The sequence below is a fragment of the Dendronephthya gigantea genome, unplaced genomic scaffold, assembly GCF_004324835.1.
Source record: "Dendronephthya gigantea isolate DGI-Jeju-01 unplaced genomic scaffold, DenGig_1.0 000064F, whole genome shotgun sequence".
NCBI classification, from domain to species: domain Eukaryota; kingdom Metazoa; phylum Cnidaria; class Anthozoa; order Malacalcyonacea; family Nephtheidae; genus Dendronephthya; species Dendronephthya gigantea.
Window position 1 is genome coordinate 1215716 of NW_021163074.1, and position 21566 is coordinate 1237281.

General features: G+C 37.5%; 2 protein-coding genes across 2 annotated transcripts in view; both read left to right on the plus strand.

Annotated features, from left to right (window-relative positions):
• Positions 1 to 2079: 2079 nt before the first annotated feature.
• LOC114530603 (E3 ubiquitin-protein ligase Hakai-like) lies at positions 2080 to 5638 on the plus strand. Its single transcript, XM_028552193.1, has 7 exons — positions 2080 to 2093; positions 3057 to 3203; positions 3325 to 3413; positions 3783 to 3869; positions 3964 to 4025; positions 4423 to 4721; positions 4810 to 5638. The coding sequence occupies exons 1-7, from the start codon at positions 2081 to 2083 to the stop codon at positions 5220 to 5222; spliced, it is 1110 nt and encodes a 369-aa protein (XP_028407994.1). The 5' UTR covers position 2080; the 3' UTR covers positions 5223 to 5638.
• Positions 5639 to 12436: 6798 nt separating this feature from the next.
• The window catches only part of LOC114530600 (A disintegrin and metalloproteinase with thrombospondin motifs 9-like), a 57505-nt gene continuing 48375 nt past the window's right edge, over positions 12437 to 21566 (plus strand). Inside the window, exons 1-2 of the mRNA XM_028552186.1 lie at positions 12437 to 12500; positions 21353 to 21503. The gene's annotated coding sequence lies outside the window, so the exon portion shown is untranslated. The remainder of the gene's footprint in view (positions 12501 to 21352; positions 21504 to 21566) is intronic.

Sequence of the window (21566 nt, forward strand, 5' to 3'; positions counted from 1 at the left end):
GTTTCGTCATCCTAATTTTAGAACACTCTTGTCTCATATGATCATGTCGGATAAATTGAAATCGCCTAGCACACTAATAGACCCCTTGAGGCATTAATATAAGAATGATTAACACTTGAAAAACCTTGTCAATCAGTGGGAACTCCGTCCAGCTCAGAACCGACTCATTTACTCTTGTAAATGTCGTGCTTAAGGCGACAAATAAACTTAACTCAAAAAATAGTACACCGGTTTTTCAAATCGGTTCGTATCAAATGCCGTAACGGCCCGTAACGCTAACAAAATCACATCTTGTAAAACCGCCAGAGACATTCATTCAGCCATTTATAAATGAAGATCCTCGTATCTCCTGAGTCCTGAGTGATTCTCCTCCTAAACCAAACACGCGCCAACGCAATATTCCGATTCGACATTTTTCTGAGGAAGGAAGCACAAATCGGGATTCCGGATAATTGCATTTATTTATTTAGTGGCAGATTGGCGACTAAAATCGTACCTGCATGATATCAGTTTTAATGCAGATCAACAAAAACAAGGAAATATCTGAGGCCTTTCTCCTTTTGAGAAACTCTGATGGAGATAACCAGCTGTAAATAACTTATTATCTATGGTATATATTACACCGAAAAATGCGAACAATACAGATTGAATGTGCATTGAGGTCACCTAGTTAAATTACAAAGGATTTTTAAACATATTCCCATAGCTATTTTTCTTTCAGTTCAGATATCCTGCCTCATCAAAGAATTCTAATCACTACAGTCTTCGGTGTCATATGCTGGACTGATTTTTTAATTGATATATCCGATGTTAAAATGTCTGAGCATCCAGCTACTTTTCTGATCTCTATATACATACTGACATACAGTACGTAGCTGTGACGAGCTCTGCTCTTTTAGTTTCAACATAGAGCTATAGTCAGACAATTAATCCTTGTTAATATCGCCATCTTTTTCTCAGCAAATTTAATATTGCATGTATGTATAAGCTGTCCGAATTTGTTCCTCATGTTGGCTAAAAGCTTGATTTATAGACAACCTTTATTGCATTAGTGTTTTTGATTGTGCCCTCACAATTAACAAGATTTCGGCTAGATTATTTTTAAACTGTTAAATAAACAGCTAGCGATAAAATTGTCCTGCCATTTCAATGGTCAGTTCACGTGTATTGTTTCGAGATAGCATCTCATAGAAAATAAAGCATATCATGAGAATTTGTTAACAAAGCGAGTAATTACATGGAAGTGATTTTATTTAAAGTGGCGGCTCGTAATAAGAGGTTCCAGATTATTCTCAAGAAATTTATTTCTTAAACAAGAAAGAAAGGCGGAGTGTGTAATTGAGAATGAAAGCCGAAACCATGTTGAAATCGGAAAAGGGGTCTTCTCTCCTGAGGCCGAAGCATCGAGAATTTTTTTATTATTTTAGGCAGTTGCTTAACCAACAATGCGATATTAGTAGACGCTGCCATGCTGCTCTCTGGTGAAGAATAAATATAACCAAACTCAACATTGAGTGGTAATTCAGATTGGAGGCCAATATGCATGAAGGGACACAAACGTAAAGATTTTTCGAGAGCAGTGCGCTCACAAGGATCATTTAGCAGGAGAATTGCACAGCAATTTCTCGATGCTTGGCGAAAACCTTATTAATTAAAACAACTGGTGTTCGTTTTGGAAGAGATTCCGGAAGTATTGGGGGATTTCCTTCATGCGCACGCATGCGGACCTATTTCTATTGTGTTCTGTGTTCTGTGTATACGGCTAAAAACTCTGAGCCCCCTGTTTAACCCAATTGAACAATTCTTCCGCCAATATTGTTCGCAGTTGTCAACAATATTGAACATTATTGTTGAAACTGAATCTGGTGTAACAATATTGTTCAATGTTGATGACAGCTGTGAACAATATGGGCAGAACAACATTGTTCAATCCTGTTCGTTATCAATATTGCATGTTAAGTTTTGCAAGTTGCACAGCCAGGCCATGATAGTCCAGTTTTAACACTTACAAGTCAGTCTCTCTAAATTGAGCCGGTATGTTTTTTTTGTTGCACAGCGGATTAACATTGATTTTTTCAACATGGCCGACGCAGGTGAGAATTTATTTTATTACATATTTTATTATTTTAAACGTGTTTAGTCTATACTTTCCGTGTTTTTAGGAGCCTATAGACTGTGGGTACTATATTAGTGGTTTGCCATTACAGATAGTTCAATAAAAATACCGTTAACATGTTGACATGTCCGCATACGGCATACATATACAGGGTGTATCGGACTATCGGTGTTTTAAAAAAATGGATACAGTATAAAACTTCAGTGCGATATTGTGCATAAATTACTTGATAAACAAGTGTAATGTTATTATAATAGATCAGATTTTTCGCTGCTGAATGGGCCAATGAGGCGTTTTTATACGAAATGGAGAAAAAAATGAGCAAATACGAGCTCGATTAAAAATAAAAAATTGGGGTGAAAATCGCATATTTCCATTGGGTATTCTGTAAAAAACTTTTGAAATTCAACACTCATTATTTGTCGCTTTTCCTTAGTTAATTGTTGTAAGCATCACATGAGTCATGAAACATATCATTCAACTCATAAATATCATGCTCCCTAATCAAGTAATTTATGCACAAAAATGCACTGAAGTTACCAAGGAACTACCAGAATTTTACCAGGAGCTACCAGAAAAATATGAAGAGAACTTGGGGGTTTTCAGTATTTAGTAGTTTGAAGGTCTTTTTTTGCAAAGTACATTTGCTATTTTTGCGATATCTAATGTTCAGACATGTGACCTAGGTGTAGATGTGTCCTAGTGTGACCATGATTTGGATGTGTCCTAGCCCACTAGCTGAATCTTTGCCAACACATAATAATGGGTGCTTGCAGTCTACATGACTTCTTTATTTATAGTCCAATAAGGGCAAAAAAGACAAGAATAGTTGAATACTTGTATTGCCATTTCCAGCCTTGATAGTGGATCCAGAATTATTCTTTTCTATAACAATCCTTAGCAGAATTTCTGCTTTCAATTTGTTGCATTTTAAATTTAGACTTAGAGCTGGATTCAGAAAGAGCCTCGGCAAACTTGACTCATCAGACTGTTAGAAAGAATATTTCTTTGAAATTGAAACCGAAAACTGAAGGAAAGCCGAAGAAAAAAGACAGAAAGAAAAGTGATAAGAAAAGCATAAGCGAAGGTATAGCTACAATTGTAGTTGGAATTCAAAAATTGTGGGAAGGTTTTAAATTCCTCCAAATGGAAAGTCTTTAAATTCCTCAATATACATATGTAAAATTAATTATCATTGATTGCACTAGGTGAGAAAGAAAGCAAAAAAAAAAAAGCGTCAATTGAGGCAGCTTCTCTTGCAACAAAATCTGGAAATGAATTACTATGGAATCAACAGGTAACTGGGACAGATAACTCCTGTTTTTTAGTGCCTAACATCATTTAGTGCCTAAAATCATAATTGATTTACCCCCTCACCTATTCCCGGCATTACCATCATATACATGTACATTGTACACATTAACCATGCTTGCTCTTGTCAGCTACCTCTGTAGCTCAGTGGCAAGAGCATTGCACTGGCATCGCAAAAGCATAGGTTCGATTCCTGCTGGAGGATCGATAGTTGATTCATTTTCCATCAACTGTTCCTGGCTTCAATTTGAAGCTGAATCTGTATAATTCCACTCAAAATTAAGACCCTTCGAACCTATAGAATTTACCAACATCAAGTGAACTGCCTAATATCATAACTTTCTATTTTTTCAAGTTGTTGCTTATTGGTCAAAAAGTTCAAGATCCCTTACTTCATCAATGTGAAACATGTGCCTTGCCAATACTGCTGTATGGAAGAATGGTACAAACTTGTTTTGCTTTATACTATATTTAGTATTGGTACTTCATGTTATATGCACGTGATGTACAATATTTTGTTGTTGTGTATGTTTCAGAGTCCATGTAAACATGCATTCTGCCTGTCTTGTGCTGAGAAAGCCAGTGGAAAATGCCCCAGGTACATACCAAGACTTCATTTTATATTCCTGCATTTGCTGTCTTTAAAGTCCAGTCTGATTGGAAAATCATCTGTAACCTACCCAATTTGGCATTTACCAGTCCACTATCTGAAAACTTTTTGTCAATTGGTTTTTTTTTGCTTATCCATTGCATGCAGTACCACATTCTAAAGTTTTGTTTAGTTGTTCTTCGCATTATGTATACAATGAGTTAAAAATTATTGTACACATATTATTTTACAACAGATGCATGCCTAGTCCAGGCATTTATATCAGTTGTAGGCGCCTTGCTACAGTCCTAGCAAAGGCGTTCCCCATTTTTTCATAACCTCTAAGTTGTCAAAAAAGACTTGCCAAATCAGCCAGTAGCTAACACACTCCCGCGTTACACATTAGATGCGGTGAAATTGTACAACGTATCGAACCAGCTCGCCTGGGTCATGTATTCGTGTGTTCCTTTGGGGGCAGTCGCTATGGTATATCGGGCTGTAGACGTAGCTACCTCTCTCAACGAGATCTCCACGCTCATATTAAGAGACGGCATCAAGCAGAAGCTAGTACAGCTGCAAGTGACTTGTCTCCTGAATTTGCAGCTGATTTAAAAAGATCCGAAATGCCCACATACCCGAATCCTATGCCAGCCGTTCCTATTCTTCGAGAGACGATTCCACCTCCAACTGATAGAGCTTTTGCAGGTAATTTGGGTTCGCTGATCTATATTCGGTCACATCAGATCATTGTTGATGATAGAACAACAAATGACAAATTTCTTTTATTCAAAAGGTCGCCTTCCTTTGGTTACTGACCGGCCAATGCAACACCCAGTTATCCCTATAGATGCCTATCAAGCACGCCAACCCGCACCTAATTTTCCACCCGCGCAAAGCGTGGTGCAAAGAATGGCTACCCCACCGGGTCCTCCACGAATGATCCCCGGGGATCCGAACCTCGTCAGACCACGGTTCGAGGAAATATCCCGTCATGCTGTGCCCGTGGGCCAGGCTAATGTACGATTCTCTGCACCCGAGGGTGAGATACGACCTGGTTGGATACCGAATGAAAGAAAGTGGCCTCATCCACCTCGCGGAGAGGGGAACTGGATGCCACCAAGGTCAGACCCAGGGACAGTGCCTGTGCCCCGCTCTGTAAGGCACGAAAGACCACCTTTTATTAGAGGTGCAACACCATTCTACTGAAATCAGATGATATTAGATTTTCATGTTTTATATGCGGATTTAGTTTCTGTATAATTAGTAAATACGAAGTAAATACGTAGGTAGTAAATACGAATGCAATAGCAGACCTCAATACACTTTGTTTTCGTCAAAATATACGGTACGAACTCATTAGTACAAAGGCGTTGTATTCTCGGCATCTCGTTCAATTGCTACTCTACTGACTCTGCTTAGCCGTTGTGGTTGAAAATTGTTGATCATTTCTGTTTCAAATATTCAGTAGCCTTTTTGGCAGACGGTCCCTACATTTTGAGACGAAGAACTAAAGACTAAAGTCGCAAACGCAATAAATGTAAATATTTATGAACACTGTAAAATCATGAACATTGAAATTATATTCACCGCCAGTGGAAAATCCGGCACATGTACTTATATGATACGAGAAAATATCAAAGATTACTGTGTCAGACACAAAACGCTTGTCTTGCATGCATGCATTATTAACATATAATCGCTTTCAGTATATGAAGGACTTCTAAATTTATAAATATGTTTTTCTAGTGACTTTAGGTAAGCGTAATGACCCAAACTCGACAACACACTACAATTCATCATGTTCATTCGCTTCTACAACATTATCGACAGTCTTTAACGTTTGCCAGAGATCTAATAAATACCCTTGTGAGGCCTTCAACTTTTCAGCTGCTTCGCTGAACTCCGCTGTCCTTTTCTCGGCCCGTGATTTCACGGATTCGTATAGGCCCCAGGCTTCCTGTACGCTCTTTTTCATCTTTTTAAGATTCTGGTCATGCGCTGCGTCTCTCTCGTCGACTCGCTCTTGAATAGCTTTGATTTCTTGAACTTTTTGCAGAACTTGCAGATCTTTCTGTCTACACAGTTCGTGCAGGCGGGCGTTTTCTTTAAGAATGCTTGCTTTTTCATTTTTTATTGCATTTATCTCCCCGTGTACTGCTTTCTCCGCCTCGAGCGCTCTACCATGGCGCCTTCGAAGTTCGAGGCTTTTTGCCTGCAAGAGTGTATCTTTCTGCCGGAGTTCCTCTACAAGGCTTTGCAATTTTTGCTCAGCGCTGTGTTTCTCTTTTTGCGCACAATCGACAATCTCTTGCATTTTCAGAATTAGGCTCTGGACTTTTGTGGTTCTAGTTTTGAAACAGTCCAGCTCTTTAACGGCCATCGTTGCCTCATTCTGCCCGCCACCTTCGGAATTGCTGATGTCGAACGCAACGGTCGGGATTGGTGACGACTGACAAGCGTTTTCCAACAAAGCACGTATTTCACCCTGATGCTGAAATTGAAAATAAACGTAATATGTTCTGAATATTACGTCTAAGTCGTTAAAACGACTATGTGTAAATTGCACACAACATGTACATACCTTTGTCAACATTTCTTTGACGACAGACTCCGTTTGTTTTCTGCTGACATTCATCATTCTTGTTGCGTCTTCTTTAGTAAAACCCTTCGTATTATCTTTGCGTTCATCGCCATTTGCTCCACCTTTGTTCAGTTGCATTCTCTCTAAGCCTCTCTCTGCGCGCTTCACCTGAATTCAAAACCAATTTTACTCTTATTCATATCTTATTTGCCCACCTAACTTATCAAACTAACTGATTAAACTAATCCTACTAGGATCAATGACCTACCTCCCGTTCTTTATCACTTGTTATTCCCTCGCTTGGAAGAGAGGGTGATGGAGGATCAAACGTAAACTCGTGTTTCGTCACCTCGTCACACAGCTTATCCCAAATAGTCCTACTTATTTCAGTATTCACTTCCGTACTTCGCCGTACTGGGCTCGTGGAACGGTCCGCTCTATTCGATTCGCGTGCTTGCATCTTCGGATCCAGTGCCTTCTCCATGGATGTCGACAGCTCGTTGAGTAGTTCGTTTGCTCTTCGAGCTGCTATCGACGTTCGCCGACTCTTGCTCCCGCCTGCCGAACAATCTTGATTGTTTTGAATCATTTCTTCAAAGAACTTTCCCAACGATTGCACAATGCCTCTACATCTTCTCAAGGTGTCTCCTGTTGACAAAGAAGATGATCAAAGGTAGTAATTATTGTCATTCATATTCTAATATCTGCACGTCAAATATCAATGATCCATTAAGGCTGAGATATAGTTTAGAGATACGAGTTAACCACCATACCCAGTTCCCTGTTAACATGTGATAAAACCCATTTCATGAAGTCGAAATGGTTAGTGAATTTATTGATTTGAAAATTGAATCCTAGTTTTAAGCTCGAAGGGTTTCCATCAATTCGATCTCTACGGTAGTCGGTAGCTCTACCACGAACAATAGTTTGTCCTATTTTTGCCGTACCTTTCTGGATCGCTTTGCCCTGTCCACGTCCATGATCACATTGATTTGATTGCTGAATGGTCGTTGATGTCAGCTGGTTACATATCCCTAAATCAGTTTGGCTTCCTCTGTCATGAGTTGGCCGTTTTTCCGATCGACATTTATGCAGTTTCTCTTCTAGTTCTGTTATCTTATTGGTCAATGCGTTAACGCTTTTTTCCAACTGACTCCGATCATCCAACAGCTTTGCCTCACGTTGTTGCAACATTAGAACGTGGTTCTTACTCAAATCCTACAGTACGAAATTCATTTAGAGGCCCACTTACACTTTGTGGTGTTGTTTTAGCTATGAGCAAATTAATTAGCAAATATTTGCATCCGTTCCACTAGTCTTGTTCTCTATGGTAAAATCGTATTATTCTTATACCTGCTCACTTTCCGATCTATTTCGTTCCCCTGGACTCAAACTTTGACTTCTTGAATTTCGCGATCTTTCTGAAAATTTCGTGCTTTTGTTTCGTTTCTCCAACTTTCCATATTTCTCTCGATATTGATCTAATTCTGAATCGATCTTCTTTAAACGATCTTCGAGATGCGTAGCGGCTCTTGTTCGACTTTCGAGCGCTCTTTTAGTTTGAAATAATTGATCTTCCATATCTTTTAAACCTTCAAGAAAAAGATGAAGGATAACGAGAAAGATCTATCACAGTTTTGCAAAGTATACACAGGTCTCACAAAGAACTGCAGTACATGCATGTTGCCACATGAAGACCTAGCTCTACACCCGCGCCAGCATGGCAGTTATAGGGCTTGGATCTTTTCCATAGCTAGCGGTAGTGAAAAATGTCGAAGGGAATCTTTTTTTTCACATACATGTGACCAGCTTTTCGACTTTGACTTCTTTTTCGTTGACCGAATGACGCAATCTGTCTCGTTCTAGCTTTAGTTGTTCCTTTTCACTATGAAGTTCGCTGTTTTCTTTCCTCAATATTTTGTTTACAATTTTCCTCTGCCTTGGATTCTTCACTTCTCAGTTTTTCTATCTCCACATCTTTCTGCAGCAATCTTTCACGAAGTTCATAGTTCTCTTCAGAGAGTAATTTTAATTTTCTTTCTACATCTAGGGAAATGCAAAAAATTGAATGTAATCTGGTTAGGGAGTTACCTCAAGTGATGATCCCTGACACAACTGCATCGATTTACAAGCATAAGGTATAAATAAAGTTAGTCTATTTCAAACTATAAGAAAAGATTATTCGTGTTGTCAAAGGCTGCATTCATTACACGAGTGGTCTGAACAAATTAAGAAAACAGTTAGGAGAGAATAGTTCTCAAAAGTAATTCTATTTTATAGAAGTTACTCACGTTTCATGTTGTTCATGCTTTAAAAAATTACAAATTACTTCATAAATAGGAAATCCCTTCTTCACAATTTTCACTCGATTACAGTCTGTTGCGCATGCCTAATTCCATCTCCAATATCATGACGTCATAATCGCATTATATTCATTTTGCAACACTGAGATTCGCTATGCATCGAGTAATTATACCAAAAAACATGCACACGATGTGGAATCGGCCACTTTTGGCATAAACGGGGATTACGGGGATATTTTGCATTTTATAGTAGCCGGGCTCATATAAACAGCCCCTAGAGGCTTAGACGTTACTGTAATTTATTTTATAAAAAATATAGAAAACGTGATTCATGAAGTATGCATAAAATTTGTTGTGAATGTACGCATACTATACTAATTTACCCTTTCTCCCAAAAGGCTTGGGCAAATCTATACAGTCCAATGTAGTAAACCAGTACACATGTATAACTTGGGCACTCGAGTACAATACAACTCACAATATCGGTTTGCTGCGCTATATCATGCATGCAAGATATACCTGCGACCCGGCGATCCACGACAATTTACGACAACGGACGAGGGCAATACAACTTTTAAATGTTTATATATCAGTGACAATACAGCAAATAATCCACACGTGGCAAACAAGCGAGCAGAATTTTAACAAACCTTTCCTATGAATACAAGCCGGCAAATCATTGACATTGTAAGTAATCGTTTATACAGTTTTCGTATCAACCTGTTTACTCAGTAATGGTTTTAAACCTATTAAGCTGAGTATGCAATTGCTTTTCGATTGAATCCGCAAATCATTAAGTTTAATATTGTAGTTATTCAATATTGTCTTGTAAAATTCAATTAGAATCAACTCCTTGACATTGTTTTGAAAATCACGTTCATTCTAAAAGCCGTTTTTCGATTTTATATATAACTTTGTTTTGTTGAACTATACATGCACAAGTTTAGTTTATTAGGTAAAAGTTTATGGATCCTGATGCTTTTACTGCATTTATTGCTTACTTGAATGATTTTTTTCTTGCCTAGAGGAATAATTTTTTACAACATTGCAATAATATTGAACGTTTCCTAATTCGGCAACTGTGCACAAAACAAGGACCTTGAAAACTTTAATGACTTTTATTTAATATGAAGTAGTGTTTACTAACCTTCGCCATCAGTGCCATCAGCATATATTTCAGTTATTTCTTCTTTACCAAAATTATTCTGTTTTTCTGCGTTTTGAAATTCATTAGATCCTCTTAAATCATTCAACTGTTTTTCGAGTGAATCGATTCGTCTTATCTTTTCTAATAATTCATTTTGAAGCTCATCGCGACTCTTAAAACGGCTGTCAGGCTGTTCCCAGTCTTCGTTTTCTCCCAAGACAGAGGGTGGCTCTGTTTTGATTCTATCAACGCCAATTTTACAGTCATTTTCGCGTTGTATTTTTGCACTTGAATTAATATTGGCTTTCGTAGAAGAAATATTCATATTTTTCTTCGACCCGGTTGCCATTATGGGGATTTTTGTTGCGGTTCTTTGTCCAATTTTAACGGGAGACTGATTTCCAGATTTTGTCGCTTCTTCTGTATTTTGGGCTGAGGAATTCGCGATATTTGTTTTATTTGGTGCAACATTCTTTGCACCTTTGTGGCTATCTTTTGTATTCTCGTCTGTGATTGTATTCTCAGGGTTTCGGAGAAGTGTGGCAGACTCTTCGTTATTTTTTTCTGCCATTTTACTCTCGGGAATAGATATTTATAGGACTCGATCGTCGTTCCGCAACTTTTATCGTTTAACCAAAATTTGTTTTTTATTTCAAATTATCGCATACTTATGAAAGCTTCTTGTAAACCGTTTGTAAATTCGTCATTTGTTTTGATTGTTGTCGAATCACCACGCCATTTTGCGATAATTTTCTCGCGCGGATTTACGATTTCAATTTCGCGGCAAATGTCGCAAAAATTTATAAAATCTGTTTATTTGGGTCAACTTTGATTTCATTTATTCGTGCTTTTAAGCTGTTTTGTCTGTTTCAAGCAAATAAATAAGATATTGAATAATTAAGAAATAGAAAACATTTTCCGTTGTATAAAGTTCACCGGTTTTTCTATAGTTATAGAAACACGCGTGGGAGTTTGGGAGAACGAGAAATAATCAGTGGGAAAACGAGTCCGTAGGGCAAGTTTTTCCACGTTATTTCGGTAATTCGATATTTCGATAACTGGGGGGGTGGAGTTCGCAGGGGGGAGTGATATTCATATATTCAGTTCTGCCCAACGGATTTCTATTGTAAGCTGTTGCACTTACAAAAGAAATCCGTCGTGCAGAACTGGATATAAGAACGTTCACACCCTCCCCCTTCTGTTGCATTGAGGAATTTTGATGGTAGTGTTAACGTTATTTCCCCTGGGTTTCGAGCCACTGCGACAAGGACTGTTCATCGTCCCACCCAACAACATCATCCTGCCTTAGCCAAGATAAAAAAGTGATATGACTTTGACTGGTACTGAAAAGAGTAACATGATCTGGCAGTGCTGTCGTAACATGATCTGGCAGTGCTGCCGCTACTGCTGCGGTTACCTTGACCTTAGCATACAAGTGCTTGTTTCGTTTCCTAAAGACTTATTTCACACCTTAAAATCGTCTCGCGCTTCGTTGACTTCGGGTAACTGGGCTCATGTGAACACACCCTTAATGTATAGCTGTTGATAGTTGTAGCTTGCCGACAGTGCTAAGGATTGGATTGTCGGTATTTAGCGGGTTCGGCTTCAAAGGGCCCGATTTATGTTGCACGCGAAAATGGAGAGAGAAATGGGGATCGCGATAAACTCGTCTCAAAACCCGAAAAGCATTGTAATCACCCATAGGCCAACAATTTTATTGTTCGAATTTGAATGCCCAAGCACTCTGTTTGGACAAGCTTGTGAACTCTAATTCACAGGTTTGGACCCACGAGTGTATATAAGCATTTTTATTTCACGCGGGCATTTTTATGCACGATGAACGATAAAGTAATACTTCTACATAGCATTTTATAACTCTTGCTTCACTTTCTTGACATCCCCAGGGGCAAAAATTCGTGAACAGGGAACTTTAACTTAACAATGCCAGTGAGTGATTTCAATAGTTTTTGTTTTCTTTAAAACACCTACATACAAAACAATTAGCAAGATGGCATGTGCATGTTATGCGCCTGGAATACGATTAAAAGCTATTTAAAATTCCAAATGGCACGGGAAACTAAAATCTTAAATGAACAAACAGTAGATTCCTCGCAGGAGGGTTCTGACTTTTGATCTTTCTACACTTGGTATTTGCAGAACAAACACGTCAGTGCTATAACAAACATGTGCGAACCCTTTCGTTTCGAAATCCAGGTGACTGAAAGGCGGCATTGAGCATTGGATTGGCTCGTTTCCATCGGAATATTGGTGGGGAAATATCACCACCTGAGCGGTAAATTAAGATATCACAGGTTTTAACAGCCACATTTATAATACGCACATGCACGTGCTGACCACCATGTCATATTTTAGTTCGGTGTTGTGCCTGGTCGATGGCGTTATATATATATATATCTCGGGCCAACATAAGTCTGGAAACGAAAAGTTAAAAGGTAAGGTTTAAATATAAGCAAAGGTAAAAAACATAATTCAAATTTTCCTGAGTATACAACAGGGGCCGGGAATAGTGTGGTATGAGGTATTTGCAATGTCGTAAATCGCTGTAGTTGCTGTAGCATGCATGTGTTTGCGGAACTGTGAAACTTTGTCAAAAGCTATTGACAACAAAGAAGAACATTCAAAAGCCACCTAATTCGTTTACTCTCAGAATGACCAGGACTGAGGTACGTGTTTATGGAAGGCCTGAAAATCACCTCAAACGTTGTTGACTAGTGATGCAGAAGCTACTGAACTTAATTAAGAAACTGTGAAAGACTTCAGACAAGTAAAAGCCCGCATGCTCATAAATCAAATGAATCAATGCAAACATAGTGTGTCGTATAAAATGAACAATATCGAGCAATAATAATCGAACAATTCTGTCGTTCATGCGGTCATGTTGCGATGCATGTATAATCTGAGACCAGACCCATATGACCAAGTCAATAATTATTTGTGCATTCAGCACACATGCATGCGCTGGTATGTTTTTGACATGCTCAGAATGCCCAGATGCCGATTAGATGGAATACCTAATCCAATTCTATCACCTTATTAGTATTTTTTCCTTCACATAGATCATGATATCCAACCTAATACGAATTATACGATAATTATATTACATTTAGTTTTTATTGCCATGCAGGCGTGGGAAAACAATTACGTTTGAGAGGCCCAGGTTGTACGAAGAATTTTATATGAGATGATAAACCTCATGAAGCTTCATTAACATCTCATTATCTATTGTTTGAATTGCATTCGACGCAACCAAAATGCGACGTATAACCTAGGCCTGATACGGTCAGGGTTCAAATATTCGTCTTTATGCACGACTGATTCTTTTGTACGCTCTAAATGGGTTTCACTCAAGACTATAATACATAGCGAAACACTTGGTGGTCAAATCATACATTTCGCCGAGTTATGTCTTGTGGAAGTGAGCAAATTTCGTCAGTTAAATTGCAACTGCTCTAGATTAGGTCAAAGCCTACCATGAATATTTCACTCGATTTAATAAATATTTTTTCCATTTGGGGTCGACCAGTGTCGACCACCAAGTGCTAAATCTGTCACGTGACTGAAACCCAGCTATTGTTCCTATGATATGTAAACATGAATATTTGAATGTACTCCCCTCCAGTTTGAATGCACCCCCCCCCCCTTTAATTTTCGAATAGGCATTTCGCAAACTTCCTATTCAACAATAGATTAAGTAATATAGGTGCCTCGTTTTGAGGCTTAGTTTTACGTTGACTCAAACAAGAAAATTCGGATAAGGATTATTATAATCGATTCAGGATGCTCAATATACGATATGATATATGATATAACTTCTACCGCATCCTATTCAGGTACAAGGACGTCTTCTTGTCGGCTCACTTATAATTTTAAGAGGTTCGGGCATTTGCTTTAAACTTAATTTTCAACACTGGGCTCGTTTTTTGTTAGAGGGAATCAACAGCTCACACTTAACTCCGTAACGGGAAAAGCGGTTTAAGATTGTGAAACGGAATGTCCGGGTAATCCGACCTATCAGAACCACTCATCTTAAAAACTATTCTAATTGTTAATTAAAATTGCGCTTATACCTTAAAATCTTGTTTTCAAAAAGATGAAAAAGGTAACCTTTTCCCCTTCTTATAATTATTTCTGTATAGAACGGAAATACTTCTGATGACTAAACTCTGAGAATATGGCAAAATATATAATTTTTATGCCACTAATTATGGTGTAGACGAAATCAGCTTGGGTCTATTGTGAGGCTGTTTATATATGTATTATAAATTATTGACTATTTTAAGACTACTATGAGAGGTACTCTATAAATTACGACTGAGGAATCGTTCTAAATTGACACTGATGTCTGATGGATGTAGTCATGAAGACCTTTAAAAGTCTTATTTAACAGTCAAAACTAAAGTTATTCGCCACTGTTGAGGTTTAGTCAATATTCCTTTATTGCTAAGTAACCTATAGAGAAAAAAGGATTTTGACGTGAATTTCTGGTTCACAATGCATCATAGACTGACGCATTAGGGAACCCACTTGACTTTTTTTTCGTGTCTGTTATGTCATTACTAACGGGGCAATCGTTTTTTTAGCAAAAGAGCCGTTATCGCCCCTTATAGGAACCTTAAGCATGTAGGAAGGCAACACCACGACGACGTGATTGAAATACTCCTTTAAATTAGTGTTATGGTAAAGCGTTGTTGTATATTATCAATTGTACCAATTTGAGATATAAGACGTTGAAAACATTTTTACGTTTAGGGACAATTCTATAGAGCCTAACTCGAGGTAGCGCTCACTGGGTCCTGAAATGCAGACGTTCTACACAGGACGTAATAAACGACGTTTTGCCGTTTTAAACAGAACGTAGATCACGTCTAAAACTCACATAGATATTTAATAATTCATTTCTTTTCAATGAAGCATTGTATTGATAGCTGCCGTCGTCCCTATTGTTCACATAGCGACAACCATAGCAACAAAACCGAACCTAATATCAGCGTGTCATATTCGCATAATGATATAGCATTATTATGCTTAAAATAGTGAAATTTAGGGAGGGGATTACCCCAAGGCATGACACCACCTTAAATTGGTTGAATTATAGTTAAAAGCTGGCTGCCATTTTCGCGACTGACAATGCTATAGCTATTCCAACTAAAGCATCTTATATTATGATTTAATTTTTTCATAATCTATTGTGTGAACCTACACGCATGGTAACTATATACTACACGTTGATGAGATGCAACACCTGAAATATATACGACAATGTACTTGCATGCATCATCTTTTTCGACTGTTAACAATTTAATTTTAAGGTTGGCAAAGACAACTATCATAGTTCTCAGTGATATTAGCTACAACTATTATCCCTCTCGAAATACTGCAATCTCTTACAGTTGCAGAAAATTTCGCAGTTTTAAAATCCGAGAAAAAACAGGATTGAAAAGAGTTTCAAATTCCCAAATACTGGAGCGCCATTTTCGGACAAGTAATAGACCATGCATTAACTCCCAAATGTTGTCCCATTTATTATTAGCTCTTGATACAAACTCTGTACCGCAGAACTTTGGTTGTTGAAATTGAAATTTTGGAAAGGATTTTTTTAAAATTGCCAAGGAATACGTAGGGATTTATGGGGATTTTGGGAAGTTTACACTGGACATTTTTGTGTAAATTCTCTCTGCATGAGGAAACTTCCTCTTGTTCCGTGTTTATATATATGGACTTTTGTTTACTATTTTATGATATATGTGATGGCTATAACTTTCTCAGTTATACATGACTATTCACATTCTCCAGTCATGCTGCTATACTATAGAGAGCGATGCAAAAAAATCAGCCTTAGAAAATTGTAATTCAATTTTATCAAGTGCAAGATAAATTTCCACGATGATTATGTGTTCATGATATATACTGCAATTCAAACTGGAGTGGTATTGGAAACAATCACACGTATATACATATGCTCTCTGTGGGTAAATCTCGGATCAGTTAAAGCATCGAAAGCTACCCCATGCAAAGTGCAGATTGAATACTGAATAACTTTTGTGGTGTGATAAGCTACACATAAGCTGCTTGCAATGAATACAGCAATTCTTTTATTACCTTCCAAAAACTTTTTTAGACCTTTCCCAGTATAGCACTTATTGGCACTGAAAAAGCTACATGCATCCATGCACTTTTACTAATAAAGCAAGGCTAGTTTCTGGCAAAATCGCACTCGATCGTGCACGTAATTACATCGAGAGGGTTTGTTATACTTGGTTTAATTAACCATGATAATTTATATAGCACAAATGAATTAAATGCCATAATAAAACCTCTACTATTAACTACTAACATGAGCAATTTAACTACACTAACATGAGCAATTTTACATGCTGGCCAAGAAAAACTATATGACCATAGGAAGCTTCGTAATTTTGAGAAATTTGCTTTTTTATCTCAATATTCTTCTGTTTCTACTTATCAATACAGCCATCATTAGAAGACGTTTACTTCTGTGTGTACTGACCTTTTAAAATTGTTTAACTCTACTTATTAATAACCCTTTTTAGCCACTATGGATTTTAATTAAACAGTACATTGATCAGTCAGAGACTCAGAGCCGCTAAATTTTTTCGCGTAAAAGTTAAGACAATCATATCATGTGTGAAAAATCACCTCCTCCTTTCCCGTTTTCGCGCCATAACACATTTGAAATCGGTTTATAAATGGTTTCATATTGGTTTAAAAGTCCGGATTTAGGCTGTGTGAAAGTGCTAACTGAGAAGTTATAATACCGCTTTGTAATTAGGGCCAAAAATGTTCGTGATGGCTAAGCAGCGATGTTATATAAGTGCATGGAAAATTGAGTGTCATCAGAAATTTAAATTGTAAGCCGGCAAGATAAGGTTGCATTGGCTCCCTTTCTCATGCAGTATTTGGCTGAATGTTTCACACTGAACTGCTGTTCATTTACAAATAATATAAAGCGCGAGAGTATACCAACCAAAGAAAGTTGGAAGTTGGAACTCCATGAAACGAGGAAGGTCGACAAAAAACACGGTATATATAGACAGATGTTTAAATGTGAATGACTTTTCATTCCCTACTATCAGTAAAAACTTAGGCACATTATATTTTACATTAATATACTTAATCCGATGAACTTAATAACAGCTTTTATTAAATACGAGCAACTCGCATTCTGTTTGGTCGTGTAGAAGACTTATATATATAGGTTTTTTTGCATTATTCACTTTTTTTGTCTGTATAGCTTCATTACAACTCAGCTTTTTTTTCCCATCGGAAATACTTAATTTGCGCAATCCTGAAAAACATATCAATACTGCATTTGATTATCTAAAGTCTTCTAAGGCTAAAATAACCTTCACTCCAACTTCACAATAATCCTCTTGGCTGCACCGTCTTGAAGAAATTAGAGAGCTTACGCAAACAGGACGGCAACTTCGTAAAGGCGTGTAAGAAATGGCGTTGCTTCCGTTGTCAAAACGGCCTCGATACATACATCGTAAAACAAAGCTCGCGTTCAGGTACCAATCTAGAGATCCGTATCTAAAGAAAGCACCTCATCGAACCCTATTTCGCATTTTTGCTGATCATGCGAAGTTGATAACTCTTTCTTCAAGAGTGACTGTTAAACGCTGATATTTTTGATAAGAATAATACGAGTTAAATGCGACGTCCCAACTACAACGAAAAAAAGAGTGCCATTAGCAAATACAAAATAGATATACTCACTGAATTTTTTAGTATAAAACGGTCCAGGCGTTTTATGCATGTGTTGATGTGCAAGGAAAATATTATTTTAGCAAAGCCTAAACAAACAAATAGAAACATCAAACATTCAATAATCCTATCGAATTCATCGATTAGCGCTATTGGATTGAGACACTGGGTTTTTCGTTAATCGACTATGAGCCGCATAGAAAAGGTGCAGGGTCAAGTGTTCCTATGCTGTTGTTGAATTTCCTAAACGCTTATCATGACGCATGTGATTTTTCAATAGGCCTTGAGAAATATGATAAGCTTCCATCGCAAGGTCTTATGGACCTGTTTGAAAGCATCTCACATAATATTGCATAATATTGATTATAATTTATTCAAAAGAATTCACAGTCTGTGATTGGCTAATAGCCATGTGTGAAATCGTCATATCCAACGTGTGACGTCATAACGTGTGATACGACTTTTTTTAGTGTGATAAATAGTCGTATCCTACGTTTGACGTCACACGAATGGCGAAGACATCAACACAATGGCTTCCTCAAGTGAAAGGTTCGGCAACTTTGAGGAATACATGTTCGTTCTTTTAAATAAATAATAAAACATTTATTGAATTCGGTTTTCACATGATGTGAAGAATTATCAAGTCTCAGTTTGTCATTATCAACCCCAGGCTTCGGTTGATAATGACAAACTTCGGCTTGATAATTCTTCATATCATGTTCAACCTCATTCAATAATTGCTAATTATTCTTTATAACAAAGCAAAATGTGTATAATGAATAAAGCATATGACCACGCCTACAGATGACCGCAACATTGTTTCTACGAATGACTGCAGCCCCAAATATGCCTATATTTTCGAACCAAACCTGTATGCCCATGGCATATCCCATTCAGTATGCATATGAGCCCCCGACTTCGCATGGTAAATGTGTCTGGAGGGTGCAGTGTGTTTACTGCTCTCCGCTATGATAGGGATAATGCTTTCAAGCATTCTGATCTATATATATATATCAAAGCTGGAAAGCAGTAAACATAATGCAAGAGATTGTTCAGTAATCTATAGTTAAGATTTATTGCATTAGGTAGTGACAGGTTTCCAGATGTTTCATTTACAAACTGCTGATAATTATTTCAAACAGAGTATTAGGAATTCAGGATTGATCATTTTGTATACTTGATATTTGAGTAAGTGGAGTGGTTTGTTAAGCTCTAGGGGGTGTAATTCTTTGTATGCAGTTATAAACGGTTACTATCTGACTATATGTAATAGCTTCCGATTAGTTTAGAAAAGAGGTGTAATCTACAATCCACATGCATTGTGTACTGTGTAGGCCCAGGGCTGCGGTTCATTCGTTGTAGCTCTCCTTATCAAACATTCAAGATAGTTTGTTTTTCGCAAACTATGGCTAAACTATGAACGCTGAGCCCGCAAAATCTTCATGCCATGGGCAGAGAAGTTTAAAGCTTATTACATTGTCTCTAAGAACGGTGGCCTGATGGAGACTTTTATATAATCTGATTAAATATAGTGCTTCCAGGATGAAGGGTTTAATGCAAGGAGCAACCTCATTGCATATGCACATGCATGATGTATGCAGTATAAAGCATCTAATTATAACACAAACACTTTATTTATTTATTTATTTATTTACTTAGCGATTATATTGCGTAGCTATTTGCAATGACGGTGCGCTGTGTAATAACATTATATTAACTAATGCTTGCTGGCTTGCCTCACACGGTGGTCGCAGCTACGAAACTACCGAAGAATTTCGACTGATTTGCCAAAGTATAATATACGCGCCATTGCCCTATATAGCTATTTCCATCAGCTTAATTATAGCATACTTAACGACCTATATGTGCATTTATGTTCAATGAATTACTTTTCAATGACTATTATGTACCTAGACCTTGTGCTAAATCGTAATTATAAGCCGGACGCAATATACAATTTTTGTCGACCAACCGGATTTCTATGCTGTTTGTTCGAGGCAAATTTCGGGATTTTATTTTGTAACATGACTTTCTGGTTAAATTTTGTAATACAATAATTTTCAAATTTTTGTTGAGACACCCGTGGTTTTTGGTTTATCAGTGGTATATGTTGATTATTGGGAATTATTTGGATATCCCCTTACCATCCCCACTGCATTGAAAGTTTCTCACTATAAAGCCCAGGCATTACGGTATAAACTAACGAATCACTTAATATTGGAAAGGTTTACCAAGTAAACCGGTTTCCGTGCATGCATGAAAAAGCATTGGTGGTCTTTGCATTTCGTCATTTCTATGTTTGGACACAAACGATGTAATTGAGCTTAAAATTATTTTCTTATATATTTCAGCAAAATTTGTTCGCCCGAATAACAAAAATTAATTTGGGACCGGGCGGGTATATGAACTACAAGTTATGACATGTTGCACTCACGTTTTTGGCCGCGTTTAAACAAAATATAACCATCTATCAGTTCAAATCAGAAACCTTTAATGAACCTGCAGAAAGGTCTTTTGACCTAATACTGTAAAGTGGTCCATTTAACGCGATTGCGCCAACGGAAACGGCACAAGTGATGCTCTACAAGTACACCGGCTCAACGTCTAAATGCTTTAGAAAGGAAGAAATTATGACCATAGATCCTGAAAATAGCTATGACTTTACTCAATTTAAACCGGCCGTTTTCTGTGTTAACGCGCCCGGCTCAATCTAATCTCAAGTGCAGTTCTACTTTGTAGGACTAGCATGTAGTCATGCATTGTAGTGCATATGGACAAAATATTGTCAGTATACAACCATCAGCAATGTTACTTTGAATAACTTTGACTCCATTCTCAGCATGACAACCATCCTGTGAGAACAGTTCGTCGCTAGAGAGCTTGCAACGGAAAGTGGGACACAATTAGTACAGCATTTTCTTCAACAAAGCATTAATCCCAGCCTGTCCATGAATTAAAATGAGCTAGCCGGTTGTGTTACGGAATTTTGTGACCCAATACCTTTCACGACGCACATGTATATGCGAGTCTTACCAAAAATTTACCGACAACACAGGTCGAACTGTAGTGTATAGGTCTCTTGATATCTAAAATGTGCGTTTTTCTCATTCTTTTGCCCCTTGAAAATTAGCGACAGAATAAACAAAAAAGCGCCATTTGATAAGCATATTCGGTATTGAAATTCATCCAATATTATATAGATAGTACCTTATTAATAATAGTATTAATTAGTATCCCACAGTTGTGATTATCTCAAAAATAATACCTACTGATAATAATATCAGTTCTGATCATTTGCTACAACACTTAAGGTGGACAGTAGATATAACGAGCCTGTTTGAAGTAATGTATTGAAATCGATCGTCAGCATTAAACTACTGACTGATAAAACTGAGTCTACTGTTCAACATTACTATATTACTGAAATCGTCGCTTGTGCTTATCGTGTTATATATTCAGTGTAATCCTTCAGCCACTTAATGAGGTTGTTATTAAACCAAGTCAATTAGTATCTCGTTTTATCTAATGGGATTAACTCATATTTTCCGTTTCCTTTCAGCGTTTAAGTACTGATGAGCAAAAATATTCTCCGACAGACTATAAGTGAGAGCGACCGCGAGGACATTCATTATCTGCGCTAGAGAACTCTGGAGTACACAAGATCGTCATTTTACGTGAACCTGTTAAGAACCTTTGGTCCTTCAAACAAGGTTTGATTTTGAAATATTCTAGTAATTAAATAATTAGCTGTTTGGGAGAATATTTATATTGCG